This window comes from Bubalus kerabau, chromosome 4, assembly GCF_029407905.1.
Source record: "Bubalus kerabau isolate K-KA32 ecotype Philippines breed swamp buffalo chromosome 4, PCC_UOA_SB_1v2, whole genome shotgun sequence".
Taxonomy (NCBI): Eukaryota; Metazoa; Chordata; class Mammalia; order Artiodactyla; family Bovidae; genus Bubalus; species Bubalus kerabau.
In genome coordinates, this window is record NC_073627.1 from 50,646,440 (window position 1) to 50,661,979 (window position 15,540).

The window sequence follows — 15,540 nt, forward strand, 5'->3', positions numbered from 1 at the left end:
TCTGTAGACGGTAGGATAGGGTAACTACTAACTTCCTCAGAAAACGTTAGAGAAATCTTAGAAGGGAACCCTGTTTAAATTCCATGTGGATTTACATGTAGCAGTTGATTCTCTAGTCCAACTTCTGTCAGAAAAACTAGATTCCCAAGTGTCTGAGTCTTTATTTTGTTTCATTCTTTGATATATATATATAGAAATACACCTATTTTGTGGCCTTTAATAATGAGAAATATCTCAGCATTACTGTATTATTCCAGAAAAATGCATACATGTGTGAAGGGTTCATTGTTGTTTAACCAGAGAGACACACAATACACTCCCAAGTTTACAGATGGAGGCAGAAGTTGTAAAGTCTGACGGCTTTTGCATACATCAAATTGGTCAAGTCAGAAAACAAAATTACATCCGTCCTTTGGCTGTTGAGATGTTGGAAATGGTCTTAAACAGGGTGCTGAATCGGGAGCAAGGTATTGGAGGAGTGCTGTGTTCCACGGGCTCTTTGCTAAGGCCTTTGCCTAGTGCAGTGGGCTGTCTGCAGGGCAACTTGTGCCCCTGCCTGTCTACTTCTTTTTTTAATGTACTTTTCTTCAGATGTTTTTCTTTTTTCTGTTTTGCTGCTCTTTGTTTGCTGGAGAGATTCTGTTTCTCTTTTTTGTATGAGCTGCTTAAGCTACAGCAGTCGGTTGCAAAGCACTCTGTTTTCTGAATAGTAATAGTGACTTTTTATTTTAAAATCTCATAATATCTACACTAGCCTTTTGGACTCTGAAGTTATGAATTAGAAGCTATTTTTCTGAAAGTGAGTCTCTATTCTTTTCACAGTGCCAAACTAGATGTGGTTATGAGATGAGTCTAATCTGGGCTTGGGATGTCTTTTTTTTCCCCCCATTTTGGGAGGGGAGGTTGGTTTCGTGACTGAGCTTGTTCTGATTGACCTGTTAAGATAATCTTCTGTGCTCATGTCCTAGTATATATGTCTGGAACATTCCCAGCTTGGAACCTGTAATGTTCAAGCCAAGTTTCTTCAATTTGAGGATATTCTTAAAAGCCGATTGTTCTCTCCTTTTGATCTGTAAACCTCCTGTCTGAAAGGAGCAGTATCCCTTTAGAGTGGTTGTAAAAGGGGTTGAAGTCTGACCAATGAGCTGTATTGTTCTTGAGCAGAAGTGCTGCGTGAATGTATTGGAGAAGGTAAATCACAGAGACTTCTCCAGTGCAGTTTGGTTTTACATTATCCTCATCTTGACCACAGTAGCTCTTGCTCTCTTAGATTGTGGATTGAAAGGTACATTTTGAACGAGAAATAAGAAGTGACCCAATGAAGAGAGAATAAGACCTAGTAGTTTATCTCTGTACCTTAATCCTGTTTGGAAACCCTAACTTAACTCTGAAGGGGATACTGTCTCTTTTAACTCCTGCTATGATTCTTTGTATGGAAGGTAGATAATACTAATAACATTGCCTGATTTCTCTGCGTATTATTACATTTAACCCTTTGAACCCTTGCTGCATATAATTTCAACTAGGCTGCTTTTGTCCCCACCCCCCCTCTCCCCCCCACCCCCACTAAATTGACTCTCAGCACTAAAGCAGCTTGATGTGCAGTCATTGGGATCATCTGGTTTCGTTGGCAGCAAGAGCTGACCCTCTTTGTGACACTGTCAAAGGGTTAGCAAGACTTCTGTAGCTACCTACTTACCTACCTGTAAAGTAGCTCTTCTTTGACATTGAAAATCTTTGTATTTTAATCAGCGCCTTATTATTATTTTTTGGCTGCTTTTCTGATGTCTTTTTTTTTTTTTTTTCCAATTGGGACATTTTCTGTGTGAATGTGCCTTTTCGAACTTGCTTTGGTATATTCCTCTGCAAATACTGATCTGCATGCTTATTCTGATGACTTTTTTTCCAGCTCTTCTGTATCACTCTCTTTTGTGATCTGTAAGTCCTACGTTAATAAATAATTCTTTGGCATATTTTGAAAGTGTGGGGATGTGTGTAATTTATACTTCTCCAGGGTTAGACCAAATAAAAATACCTGGTCCATATCAAATTTAAACCCTCCTGTGGTTTGAGGGTTTTTTCCTTTTTGTTTATTTTGTTTCCTCAAACACCTTTTTCCTAAGAAAGTATTGGTACATTTTAGCCTTTTCTTCTTATAATTCCACTGATATAACTGTTTAACATGGCACTGGATTAAAATATAACTTAAAACATTTAAAAAGTATAAACCTTACATTATGTTACATGTTAGAAATTTTATTCCTTACCTCTAGTGACAAAACTGAGTAGATTTTATTGCTTTGTAAACATCTTGGAGCCTGCCTCAACTAGGAGTTAAACTGAGAGAGAAAGGAAAGACCTCAGTTTAGTGTTGGGGAAGGAGGGCCACATCTGTTAATAACTAGGTATCTATAAATTATCAAAAGATATTGAGATGGACTTCTGAACAGAGTATATGTGAACCAAATATAGATAATCTCTGCAGTGGAAAGTGCTCATTGTTAATACTAGGGAGTGTCCAGGACTGAGTTTGATTGGAGTGTGAAGTTGAGTACTTCCCCCTCTAACTGTAGGGTGCGTTAGCTTTCCAGCTTCAGAATGTATTATGAAGCCACCTTCCTTTGGTCTTTTTTAACTTAGTCCCTGAGGCAAGTTCTTAACTCTGCATTTTTAAGAAAAGAATTTTTTTTTTTTAGAAAGACCCATGAAAGTCAGCCACAAGAGTAAGCCAAATTTGGACGCTTTTTTTTTTTTTTTTTTTTTTAACCATTTTAGAGTATAGTAATAGTGAAAAACTTTGGGGAAAAGGAGTTATTTCCGTGGTTTTAATTTTTTTCTTATATTTTGACACTTCCTTTTAAAAATTTGAGTCAGAAAGAAAATTAAACCATTGAAGGTGAAGATTTTGAATAGAATTCCTGGGAGATTACTTTCAGTAACTGAAGTATGCTGTTGGAGGGGGCAGGTGTGGAAATTGCATATTGAGACTAAGAAAGTGTGGGTCTACCCTTCAAAATATTGTGTTTTCCAGAGCATAATGCTTTAGCAAGTTGAATAATACTTGGTTTGCAAAACCTTGTGTAATCATATTATGTTTTAATTATGATCTGTGCTAACTAATTTGGAAGAAAGATTTTGGTGTAGCTTCTGTCTAGCAATAATATCAGTTGCCTTTCGTTTGGAATTTTCTTGTGCCAGTCTTTTGGCTTTGGTGAAGGAATTCTTTTGTCAGTGGAGTTTAGTGGTAGAGTGGTCCATCTGGGGCTGCTTTAACTCCTTTCTCCTTTAAATCAGGCTGCAGAAAATGAACATAACTGTGCATAAAACATAATCACATTCATAAATTGAACAATTACTCAATAAAAGCAACACTACTTTTTAGGGAGAAAGTTTTGATAATACATATAACAATATAAATTCACAGTAAATATTTGAAGGACTATATTCTCTTCTGTAAGTTCCAACAAACCAAAAAATACTATTTTGTTTGCCCCCATGCCAAGTAAAGTGAGATGTGGTTAGTGCCTGACTTCACACTTCGGTGTCTGAGAAATTATTCAGATGTATTTATATTTTACAGTCACTCTGTTTTTCTCATTAAAATCCCTACTGATTTTTAAAAGTAGCTGATGAACATGGTGATAATTTTGTCAATATCGAAGCTGGGCTAAATCCTAAAATAGCTCAAAAAATCAAGCCATTTTAGTTTTAAAGAGCTTCCAGCTTCGTTTTTCCATCAGTTGAATGCTTTGGAAAATGTTGGCTGTATAGTGTCACTGTATATGGGGTGATATACATAGGAGGTTCTCCTGGGTGCTGCCCTCTCCCTTGTGTGGCCCAAAGGCTCCAGTTGTAATTGCCATCTTCTGTGCTCATTTAATGTTTTTTTAAAGTGACCATGTCCCACTGTATGTCTTGGCACTATTCCATGGCCTTCTGCCTCCTCCAACTAAAAATATCCAGAGGATTACCTTTTTTTTTTTCCCCCCCAATTGGACTTAAAACACTGACCCAGAAACCTGCAGGTACTTACTGATAGCCTGACGGCACTTAAACCTTAGATTTACATGGATGTGTACAAATGAAGAATGGTCGGTTTCTATGCAGGTTGGAAAATACTGGAAGGCGATTAAGCAGCAGCGTTTTATGCCCTGTCATGCTTACACTGTGACCACTTTCATTCCTGTTTTCTTTAACAACACCATCTGGGTGTTTGATCCTTAAGACAATACAGTCAAACCAGGCTCTACAGTTAACAGAGACTGTGGACATGACTGATCTCAGAAGGAAGAATAAGACCAGAAATGGACAGAAGTTTAAGTGTATGAGTATTTCATGACTTGCTTTGGTAAAACGGAGTTTGGACTAAATCAGTATTGGAAATTCCTTAGTCCAACGAACATTTTTATTGCTCTGTTAAACACTGAGGAGTGCTGGAATTTGCACATGTATCTCTTTTCTTTTTTCTTTTTCTAAATGCTTTTCTCAAAAGCTAATAACTCTTAATCACCTGGGCACATGCTTACAGCTTTAGAAAAGATCCATGGAAATCAGCGTGACATTCTGCATCCTGTAGTGGCAGCTCACATTCTTTGTTCCAAGAAATACCTTGTTCTCATGTACAACATCCGTTCAGATGGGATTTGAATAGAGGTTGTGGGAGAGACTGATGGGGTTACTCGCCAGCATAAGCAGGAAATCCATGTCTTGATTTGAGACCCATGATGGAAAGCAGATTGTGTAGTTTATTCCTCTGGCTTGGTAATAGGACATTGCTGGTTGCAAACAAATAAGTATATTAAAGCACACGATTTGGTGCATTATCTGTGTGCAATTGCAGTTCAGTCCAGCACAGCCCAAGAGTTTTCCAGTAGAATTGGAAACATAGTAGTGATTCTCTATTCCTTTTATTACATCCATTCTGTTTTCTTTTCCTTTTTCTCCTGCACTTTTCAGAATTCAACTGTCAAATTGAAAACTCACCTACAGTAACTTCAGTGATTACAATATAAAATGTGGGTTATTCCATGTTGTTTTTCCATCACTCATGTTGTAGGTTTTACAGAATCTTTAATATTTTTAAGACCAACATACAGTAATACATATCATTTGATTGCTTAGAAAGCAGAACTGTTAATGTGGGAAATGAATTTTCTTGGTTTAACCTACGCTTAGTGAACTGATTTACCACATCAAAAAAAAAAAATGGTTTACTAATATTCACCATGCCAGGAAATACAACTCATTTTTATATTGCTTATAAAGTGCTATGGTTTAGGAATACAGTGTTCTTATGTTCCTTATATAATAGCAGAACTTCCTTTTGTGTCCAAATGAATTGCACTTTAGTAACTTATTTTTTTTAACACTGTCTAGCCAGTAAATAAGCAAAAATAAAATTTAAAAATCAGCCTTGAGGTTTAACTTTCATATATCCTGTATAATTACTCTTCATTATTTTTTAGAATACAAAATATTTCCATTTTAGTCCTTTGTTTGGTCATTTCCGTGAGTTGTTCCAAAAGACAAAATACTGTGTTTATCATTCATAGTAAAAATAAGATTTGTTGAAGACCTAAAGTATTACACAAAATACTTGAAAGCTCTTTAACTAAGGTATTCCCTTAGTGTTTATAATGCCTTTTACCTGATTATATTACAATCATTTCTGGATTTTTTTTTTAACTTGTTTTTTCTTGTTGCATAATTGCACAAAAGGATCTTTTTTATTACCATAGCAACTTAGTTGTGGTTGAACAAGAGCTTAACTTTTTATTAAATTTATCTTTGGTCTCTATGAAAATTGCCACCAATTTAGTAGATGAGATTCTAGGAGTAGTTCATAACATAGCTCTTCAAAGAGCTTTCTGGTAGGATCTAATAATAAAAAATTTATGTTGTGACACTTTGTTCTGAATGAACCCTTTGCAGACTCACTCATCTTGTGTTTAACTGCATCTGCCCTCTGATTGAATTTCACTTAATTTGAGTCAGGGAACCTTCTGATCCCTTTAAATAGTGGGGAAAACAGACACTACAGCCAGAGACTAAGAAGGCATTCTGTCTAAAGTTTTGTTTCATTCATTCTAAACTGTATGTTTTCACCTAAATCTTTTTTTCCCCTCCTGTTTATATTAAGTTAGTGCCCTTTTCCTAATAGGGTTGAGAGAGAAACTTGGGGTGCACTGTTAGAGGAGCAGTGTCAGGAATGGCTTCCCTCTCATAAACCAGGTGGCATCGCTGTGTGAGAGAAACGAGGAGACCCGGTGCTGGCTCACGTTTTAACTGAGTTATGAGAATCTAGGTCACAGAACTTTTCGAGCATTTTCCTCGTAAGCCCTGCTTTTGGTTGTCGGAGAGGGAGTCTTGCATTTGGCTTTCTTACCTGGTAGACAGTGACCAAAATGAGACCAAATGCATCTCGGCCGGATTGAATGGACCATGGTGCTGGAAGGTGGCTTCTCCACACCAGTATGACTCAGCCCTAGCTGGTTTGGCTTCAAGAAAATGGGCAAGAAATTTTCCCTACTAAGACCACCAAAGTGATGGGTTGACTTTTCACATTTTACTTTGAAACAGTTCTGTTTTAAGCCCTAAGGCAGGCAGCTAAATTTCACATTGAGGCTGGTGGCAGCTGTGCTGTATAATAATTGCTGTGCTGCTCACTAGACTCTGGGCTGGTCCCTTTACACACACTATCGTTAATGGCACAACACAGCCCTTCCAAGTGCCTGGTCTTTTTTTACATGTAAGCAAGCCAAAGTTGAGCTGTTAAATAAGCTCGCCTAGTATCGCCCAAGTGGTAGGTGGCACAGCTGGGAGCTGAATGCAGGTCTGTCTGAATTAAAAACCTGTATTCTTTTTGCTGTTTGGTGCCACCTCTTAAAATATTTAAATATATATTAAGCGTGTAAAATGAGTCTTCCTCCCCCGTGTTTCTTTCTTTTCCTTTTTTAATGAGGAGGTTACACGTAGTTGAAAGAGAAACAAGAGCCCAAGCGGACCCAGACCTTTGATTCTATTTGTTTAGAGGCTAAAGTTAGCTTAGATTGATTCTTTTTTTTCCTCATACTCCCATCACAGCAGTATGACGTCCATAGTGACCAAAATAACAACTGGGTAAGTAACTACTTAATTAAAATCTCATGTTTGGCCTTGCCTAGACAGAAACTCCTAGTAATTGATTAAAAGTTAGCTATAACATTTTTTTTTACCTTAGTTTCAAGATAGTCAATTTTTAATTAGTGTGTCATATACATTTCATATGAGCATGTTATAAATGAACATGTTCCAATGAAGTCAAAACGTGTAAGAGACTTGTTTGGGGCAGGGAATATTGTAAATACATTTTCAAGTTTACAAGTGAATGGACATTTTATTAAATGACCCTATCCTTCTATCAAACAGTATATACATTGGTGGATGAACCTCCTGTCTTTTTTTTTTTTTTAGAAACTGTCATATAGGAAGAAAAGGACTCTTTGTTACTAAATATAAATGCCAGCTCAAGGCTAATGTGGGTTTTTAAAGATCAGATTTCACAGCCCAGCTCCTTTAATTTTAGTACAAGCTCTAAATTTAGTCAATTCCAATATCGCATGGAACTAATCAAAGACGCTAGACATTTTGCTTCTGCAGAGTTTAGGGCATTTTGCCTACCTGGTGAGCTTGCCTCTAATTGTGGGGTCTTATTTCCCTTTCAGATATAGAGGACTTAAAATATGCTGCTTTTGGAACCTACAGTAGCAATTTTGCAGTGAGCACACTTACGAGCTATGACTGGTCAGACAGGGATGATGCCTCTCAGGGCAGAAAACTGTCCCCATTTGTCCTCTCAGCAGGAAGTGGAGCCTCCGCAGCCGCCTCAGTTCCTCAAAAGAAAGAGACTTCGTTCGGCAGTTCCGAAAATCTCACCGTGACATCTCTCTCCAAAGTCACAACCTTCGCCAGCGAGGACCCTCTTCCAGAGACCACCTTCCCAGCTTTCGCCAATTTTAAGGACATGATCCCGCAGGCCAGCGAGCCAAAGGAATACGAAAGCGGGGACTTCAGGGATTTCGCCAGACAAGACCTGCCTGTGGGCGAGCGGAGCCAAGAGGCCATGTGCCTGAGCCCGGCCTCCAGCAGCACTTCTCACGACACCCCCAAGGAATGCACAGATGACTTCGGAGAGTTTCAGAGTGAGAAGCCCAAAATCAGCAAATTTGACTTTTTAGTGGCCAATTCACAAGGCAAAATGAAATCCAGCGAAGAAATGATCAAAAATGAGCTAGCAACCTTTGACCTTTCTGTTCAAGGTGAGTAGCTTTCAACACAGATTTTACATCCTGGTTTCTTCCACTGCATTTAAGTGTTCGTTCTTTCTTAGAGTAAGAAGTTGGTCCCTGGGTTAGCAGGAAATATATTTTCCAATGTTTAAAATCAGAGTCTGGGACAACAGACTATAAAAGAGGGTTTCCATGAGACTGAACTGAAATTAAACCAGCATTCATCAGATGACAGCTTTGGGGGTTAAAATTAAGTGCAGGACATGGTCAGTTTGTTGGCTTGTTTTGGGGAGAAGTGTGCTGTGTTAGAAGAGCCAGAGAAATGGTTTGACCCCCTTGTGGGCCAGTGAGTTCTGCTCTTGATCCCTGGCTGCAGAGTATGTCTTTTCATCCTGAGGTGCCACGTAGTACCTATGCATCTGGGTCCAGTCTGTAGACCTGTTTTGATTGACCCACACTGAAGGATTTCTAATACGTGAAGCAGTTGCCGATGCATAAAAACCATGACACTTCATAACCTGGATTTCTGGCTTTTCTTGGAAAGGCATAGTATCTGGCAGTCCTAGGCCTGCGTTCCCGCCTCTTGATGATCAGCTGGAGTGAAGTAGCATGATCCCCTCCAGCAGATGATGTGAGGTCTGCCCTGTGTCATGGTTCCCACCATGTTCCTCTCCAGCTGACTTGCTTCAGTCATTTCCTTTGCCTGCCTGCTCTCTGAAGGCATTTGAGTTTGCCCCTTTGGTTTTAATCCCACCCTGACAGAAGGGCTCATTGATTTCTGTTCATTGAGAAGGATAGAGGAAGTCAGTACCAATCCATAAGTGATGACTGGAAAAGTGCCACACTGATACTTAGAAAGACCCTAGTCCTCCAGACTCCAGTGATCCCACACTCAGAGTTATGGAAGTATTGTGACAGATTAAAGAAGCGTAATGGAGAAAATTAAAGGCAGGGGACTCAGGCATGAGAAAACAAGGGAAAGTGTTCAGCATGCCGCTTGCCAGACAGGCCGAACGAGAAGTGTGATTCTGACCACCTCCTGACACCAGCATCTAGAGAAGAGGGTTGTGTGAGCAAGGAAGAGCCTCTGCTTGGATTAAGCTGAGTAATCAGCACCTTTGCGCCATCCATCTCCCCCAGGATCGCACAAGAGGAGCCTGAGCCTTGGTGATAAAGAAATAAGCCGCTCTTCTCCTTCCCCGGCTTTGGAGCAGCCTTTCAGAGACCGCTCCAACACGCTGAGCGAGAAGCCTGCCCTGCCCGTCATCCGCGACAAGTACAAAGACCTGACGGGAGAGGTGGAGGTGAGCAGGCTCTGCGTCCCCAGGGCCCCGAGAGAAAGTGCTTGCCTCTGTCACCTGGGGAGCGAGGGGCAGACCGTCCCAAGGCACCGGGCGTGAGATGTGTCATGAAATAAGTGAGAGCACGGTGACCTTAGCCCCGGATGAAGATGCCTCCTAGATGTGACATCACTGAGAGTAGTTAGTGACCCTAAAAGTGGAATTATTCCTGAGACCTTACAAGGAGGGAAGTGTTTCTTCAGGGAATTCTTTTTGAGCGTGTGGACTTTATCATCTTAGTGGTAAAACCTCAAAAGGCGGTGCTGGGGCGGGGGAGGGGGTGGGGGGCAGGGGACTTCCCTGGAAGCCCAGTGGTTAGGGCTTCACCTTCCAGTGCCGGGGATATGGATTTGGTTGCTGGTCAGGGAGCTAAGATTCCACATGCCTCATGGCCAAAAAACCAAGACATTACAAAAGAAAAAGAAAAAATCAGAAGCAGTATTGTAGCTAATTTAAAAATTGGCCCACATTAAAAAAAAATCTTTAAGAAAAAAAGAGAGAGGACAGATGTGCTGGATCCTCTCACGGTTAACGTGCATCCCACGCTGCTTCCTCCTCCAGCCAACACTCTGAGCATCCTCCTCCCCGTCCTGTCAGACCCGCGCTCACTTGCACACACAGCTTCCTGACTGTGGAGCAGGAAGCTATGGTTTGATACTGGCTCTCGTGCTAGACGCCTACGTGGTGTGTACCTTTAAAGAGGCTTCCACTATTAATGGAACAAATGAGGCAACGTTTATGAAGGGAATCCACTAAAAACCATCTCCCTCCAATTTACAAGTCATGTGTTCAGAAGTTATAGTTATCAGGAGCTATCAGTAAAAATCATCATTAGTGGGTTCAGAAGATCAACTGCACTTGGATTAGTGATTTTCATAGACATGAAAGTAAGTCTTCAGGACTCTGGCCTGACAGAAGTCACAAGTAGGGTTCCAGGCTTGCCTGCTTGACCCAGTTCTTTTTATAAATTTCACAGGAGAATGAGAGGTATGCATATGAATGGCAGCGGTGTCTGGGGAGCGCTCTGGAGGTGAGTCTGTCACATGTGTTCACACGTCCGCATATGCCTCTTGTGTCATCTTGCCTTCTTGGTTCCTTTGGATGGACTTGGGGCAAGCTCTGCCTTGATGGCCTTGTGCTAGGAGGACCTGTGTGGAAAGTTACACAGTGAGGCTTCTTCCCCACCTATTGTAGCAGACCCCACTCACTCACTTACGGTGCCCTCTTCCATCACTGAGTTTAAGGTGTAACAAAATGATATCATTATCTCTGCCCAAGTTAAAATAATATTTAAGCTGAAGAACCTTTGTCTTTCCACTTCCAAAAAAACAGAGGCTTGGTTCGTCAATGTCAAAATTAAATTCTCAGATGTGTTTCAGCATAGTCATCTACATACATCAATCAGTCATGCATTTTCACACCTTCCAGCTTTCTGTTGGGTTTTCTACTAATAGTAAACTGCTTTGTAATGACTTTTCCTGATTATGTAAGGTGATGTGATTTCATTTCTTTGTAGGTCATTAAGAAGGCTAATGATACTTTAAATGGAATCAGTAGTAGCTCTGTATGCACAGAAGTAATTCAGTCAGCTCAAGGCATGGAATACTTATTAGGTATGTGCTTTCATATTATACTTCTTCAAAATCATGACACTTTGTAGGCTTTTCAGTTGTCCCTATGTCAAGTAGTTGAATCTAGATCTCTCTAAGCCTCATAGGACTTCACTAAGTAGCTTTTGCTTTTATAGATAAGACACTTAAATCCTACCCAGAAACAACTATTTGACTTAAGGTCTCTGTGGCCAGGTTTCCCAGTCCTTGTTATACACAATGTAAAGTCACATGTTACTGGTTTATCAAAGAGTCTGAACTAGATGAGGCATTAACATTAAATCATTGGTTTAAAAAAGAAAATTAAGTTATTGGGTCCCCAGTCAGTTCTTACCATGCTCTGTTGAATTCTGCCTTTCTACCCCTTACCAACCTCACAGATTCCTTAGCTTCCTGGCCGTCCTCAGCTCTCACACGTCCCAGTCTAACGTGAAATCTCAGTCCCTGTCCTTCTCAGTGGTCTTCTCCTGCTCAGGGTTTGCGTGTTTCCAGAACCACAGGCACTGGACTCTCCCTGATCTTCTTCAGACCTTTACTCAGATGTCACCTTCTAAGTGAGGTCTTCTCGCCCCTCTCACTCAAAACCTTGTTCCCTCTCCCCACCCTGTCACTTGCTATCCGTCTCCCTGCTTGATTTTCTCTCTAGCCCTGTCACATTTACTATCTTAAATATTTTACTTTCTATTATTTGTATCTGTTATCTGTCTGTCTCCACTAAAATCCGCCTCCAAGAAGGGAGAGATTTGGGTGTGATTTGCTTCCGGCTGGGTTTCCAGCACCTCGCCTAGTGCTGGGCGCCCAGTGGTCACTCGCGTATACTCTCTGGGTGAGTGGCTCTGACGGGCTGTGAGCCCTCCTTATTCCTGCCTCCTGCTTTTGTTCCTCTTTCCTGCTCAGACAGGCATAATTCTGCTTCATAAACAAATGCTCACTAGCTCATGGGGTGCCTGTCTTTCCCTCTTGTAGTTTCCTAGCATGAAAGATTGACTCAGAAGCCCCCTCACTTGGCTCAGAGTGGGCAGCAATTCCTAACCTTCCCCTGGGGAAGGAAGGACAAGCCACAGTGCTGTATATAGGCTGAGCGTGTACCAGTGAAGACCCCCTGGCATTCTTCTAGTTCTCTCTGGAACCGGCTGAGGGAGGGGTTGGGTTATGCCTGGCAGCTGTCCTTAGTCTTTGGAGACCTTGGCATCTCTCATCCTTGCTGGAAGAATTCAGCCGTAATTCAGAGACCACCAGAAAAGAACCATTTTGTGTCCTGTTAAGTGTGTAAAAGATACATGAAGCCACAGACTTTGTAAATCTTTGGGCATTCAGAGGAGTGAAATATTTCTTAATTACAGGCAGACCTGGGAGATACTGGGGCTTCCCTGTTAGCTGAGTTGGTAAAGAATTGGCTTGCAATGCAGGAGACTCCAGTTCTATTCCTGGGTCAGGAAGATCCCCTGGAGAAGAGGCAGGTTATCCACTCCAGTAATCTTGGGCTTCCCTTGTGGCTCAGCTGGTAAAAAAAAATCCACCTGCAATGTGGGAGACCTGGGTTTGATCCCTAGGTTGGGAAGATTCCCCTGGAGAAGGGAATGGCTACCCACTCCAGTATTGTGGCCTGGAGAATTCCACAGATTGTAAAGTCCATGGGGTCGCAAAGAGTTGGACACAACTGAGCGACTTTCACTTTCACTTCACTGGGAGACATTGAAGGTTTGATTCCAGACCACTGCAGTAAAGCTTATAGCTCAATGAAGCGAGTTGCATGAATATTTTGGTTTCCCAGTTCATAGAAAAGTTATGTTTACCTTATGACTGTAGTCCATTAAGTGTGCGATAGCATTATGTCTGAAAAAACCTTAAATTAAAACTATTGATTAAAAAAGGCTAGCCATCATCTATCTGAGTCTTTAGCAAGTCATAATCTTCCTGCTGGTGGAGGCTCTTGCCTTGATGTTGATGGCTGCTGGCAGATCAGGGTGGTAGTTGCTGAAGGTTGGGGTGGCTGTGGCCATTTCTTAAAATAAGACAATGAAGTTTGTTTCACCGATGGACTCTTTCATTGATGAACAGTTTCTCTATATAGTATGCAGTGCTGTTTGATAGCATTTTACCCACAGGAGAACTTTTTTTCAGAATTGGTGTCAATCTTGAAATCTGCGCCGCTTTATCAGCTAAGTTTATGTAATATTCTAAGTTCTTTGCTGTCATTTTAACAGTCATCACAAGGAGTGGATTCCACCCCAAGAAACCACTTTCTTTGCTCATTGTTAAAGATTTATCATGAGATTGTAGCAAATTAGTCACATCTTAAGGGTCTACTTCTAATTCCCTTGCTATTCCCATCATGTCTAGGGTTACTTCCTCCACTGAAGTCTTGAACCCCTCAAAGTCAACCATGAAGGTTGGAATCAACTTCTTCCAAATTCTTCTTGTTGATATTGTGACCTCTTCCCATGAATCCTAGATGTTCTTAATGACATCTAGAATGGTGAATCCTCACCATTGCAATTTACTTTCCCCAGATCTACCAGAGGACTTACCATCTGTGGCAACTATAGCCTCTTAAAATATATTTCCTAAAGACTAAGACTTGAAAATCAAAATTATCACTTGACCCATGGGCTGCAGAATGGATGTTCTGTTATTAGCAGGCATGAAAACATTAATCTTGTTGTATATCTTTATCAGAGGTCATATTTTAATCTTTTTTTTTTTTTTTTTTTTTTTTTTCTGAGCAGTAGGCCTCAACAGTGAGCTTAAAATATTCTGTAAACCATGTTGTGAACAGATGTGTTATCATCCAGGCTTTGTTGTTCCACTTCTAGAGAGAGCACCGGCAAAGTAGATGTAGCATAATTCTTCAGGGCCCTAGGATTTCTGAAATAGTAAATGAGCATTGGCTTCAGCTTAAAGTCCCCAGCTGCATTAGCTCCTAACAGGAAAGTCAGCCTGCCATTGAAAGATTTGAAGGCAGGCATTGACTTCTCCTCTCTAGCTATGAAAGTTCCTGGATGGCATCTTCTTCCAATAAGAAAGCAGTGTCGTCTACACTGAAAACCTGTTGGTTAGTGTAACCACCTTCGTTAATTATCTGAACTAGATCTTCTGGGTAACTTGCAGCTTCTGTATCATCACTTGCTGCTTCACCTTGCCCCTTTATGTTATAGAGATGTTATGGAGATGGCTTCTTTCTTTAACCTTCACGAGCAACTTCTGCTGGCTTCAGACTTTTCTTCTGCAGGTTCCTTATGTTTCAGCCCTCATAGAACTGAAGAGAGTCAGGGCCTTGTTCAGGATGAGGGAATGTTGTGGCTGGTACGATCATCTCTCCAGAGCACTCAGACTTTCTGTGTATCAGCAATATAAGACTGTTTTGCTTTCTTATCATTCGTGTGTTCCCTAGAGTAGCCCTTTTGATTTCTTTCAAGAGCTTTTCCTTTCTTTCAAAAGTTGGTTAGCTGGCACAAGAGACCTGTCTTGTCTTTTGACATGCCTTCCTCACTAGGCTTAATCATTTCTAGTTTTTGGATAAGATTCCTCTTTGCCTTGAACACTTAGAGGCTGTCACTGGGTTGTTAACTGACCAAATTTCAATACTGTTGTGTCTCAGGGAATAGGGAGGCCTGGGGAGGAGACGGGTGGAGCAGGTCAGCGGAGCAGCCAGAGCACATGCAGTGTGGTTCATGGTGCCCCAGGCAGCTTCAGCAGTAACATCATAGGCCACAGGGCACCACAGCAAATATGCTGGTGATGGAAATGTTTGAACTACTGTGAGAATTACCAAACTGCGACAGAGAAGCAAAGCGAACAGATGCTGCTAGGAAAATGGTGCTTATAGACGTGCTTGATGCACAGTTACCACAAACTTTCAATTTGTAAAAAAAATTCATATATTTGTATCTAGAAACCACAACAGAGGTAAGTGCAGTAAAGCAAGGTGTGCCTGTGTGTTATAGTGATCCTGACATTGCGATTCTTTTAAACTGTTAATGTTCCCATTTTCAGTGAGTATAACATGTATTTCCCAAATTCAAACAGAGGGGCTCATAAAGATGCCAGGAAAAAAATAGCCAATATTTGGTTAACGTCTGCTGTTGTAAGCCTTTTACAGTTTTAACCAGTTTAACCTCTTCAACCATCCTTTGAAAAGGTACTATCATCCCAGTGTTACATTTGAGGAAACTGAAATACAGAGAGGTTTGCTACCTGCCTGAGGTTACACAGCGAGTAAGTGGCAGAGCTTGGACTTGAATCCAAGTGGTATAGCTCTAGAGTCTGTGCTCTTACCAGGGAGTTTATACTGCAGTGTTAACAGTTGATGGCTCCTGGGCT

The 15,540-nt window shown here is 41.0% G+C and overlaps 1 protein-coding gene across 14 annotated transcripts in view; it reads left to right on the forward strand.

Annotated features, from left to right (window-relative positions):
- SYNRG (synergin gamma) overlaps positions 1 to 15,540 on the forward strand; it is an 86,642-nt gene that overhangs the window by 51,524 nt on the left and 19,578 nt on the right. For 10 of the 14 annotated variants that reach the window (XM_055577335.1, XM_055577338.1, XM_055577343.1 and 7 more), the window contains 4 exons: positions 7,704 to 8,297; positions 9,408 to 9,571; positions 10,584 to 10,637; positions 11,124 to 11,220. In XM_055577335.1, coding sequence (XP_055433310.1) covers positions 7,704 to 8,297; positions 9,408 to 9,571; positions 10,584 to 10,637; positions 11,124 to 11,220 — 909 coding nt within the window. The remainder of the gene's footprint in view (positions 1 to 7,703; positions 8,298 to 9,407; positions 9,572 to 10,583; positions 10,638 to 11,123; positions 11,221 to 15,540) is intronic. The other 4 variants (XM_055577340.1, XM_055577349.1, XM_055577348.1 and 1 more) reach the window with 2 other exon arrangements.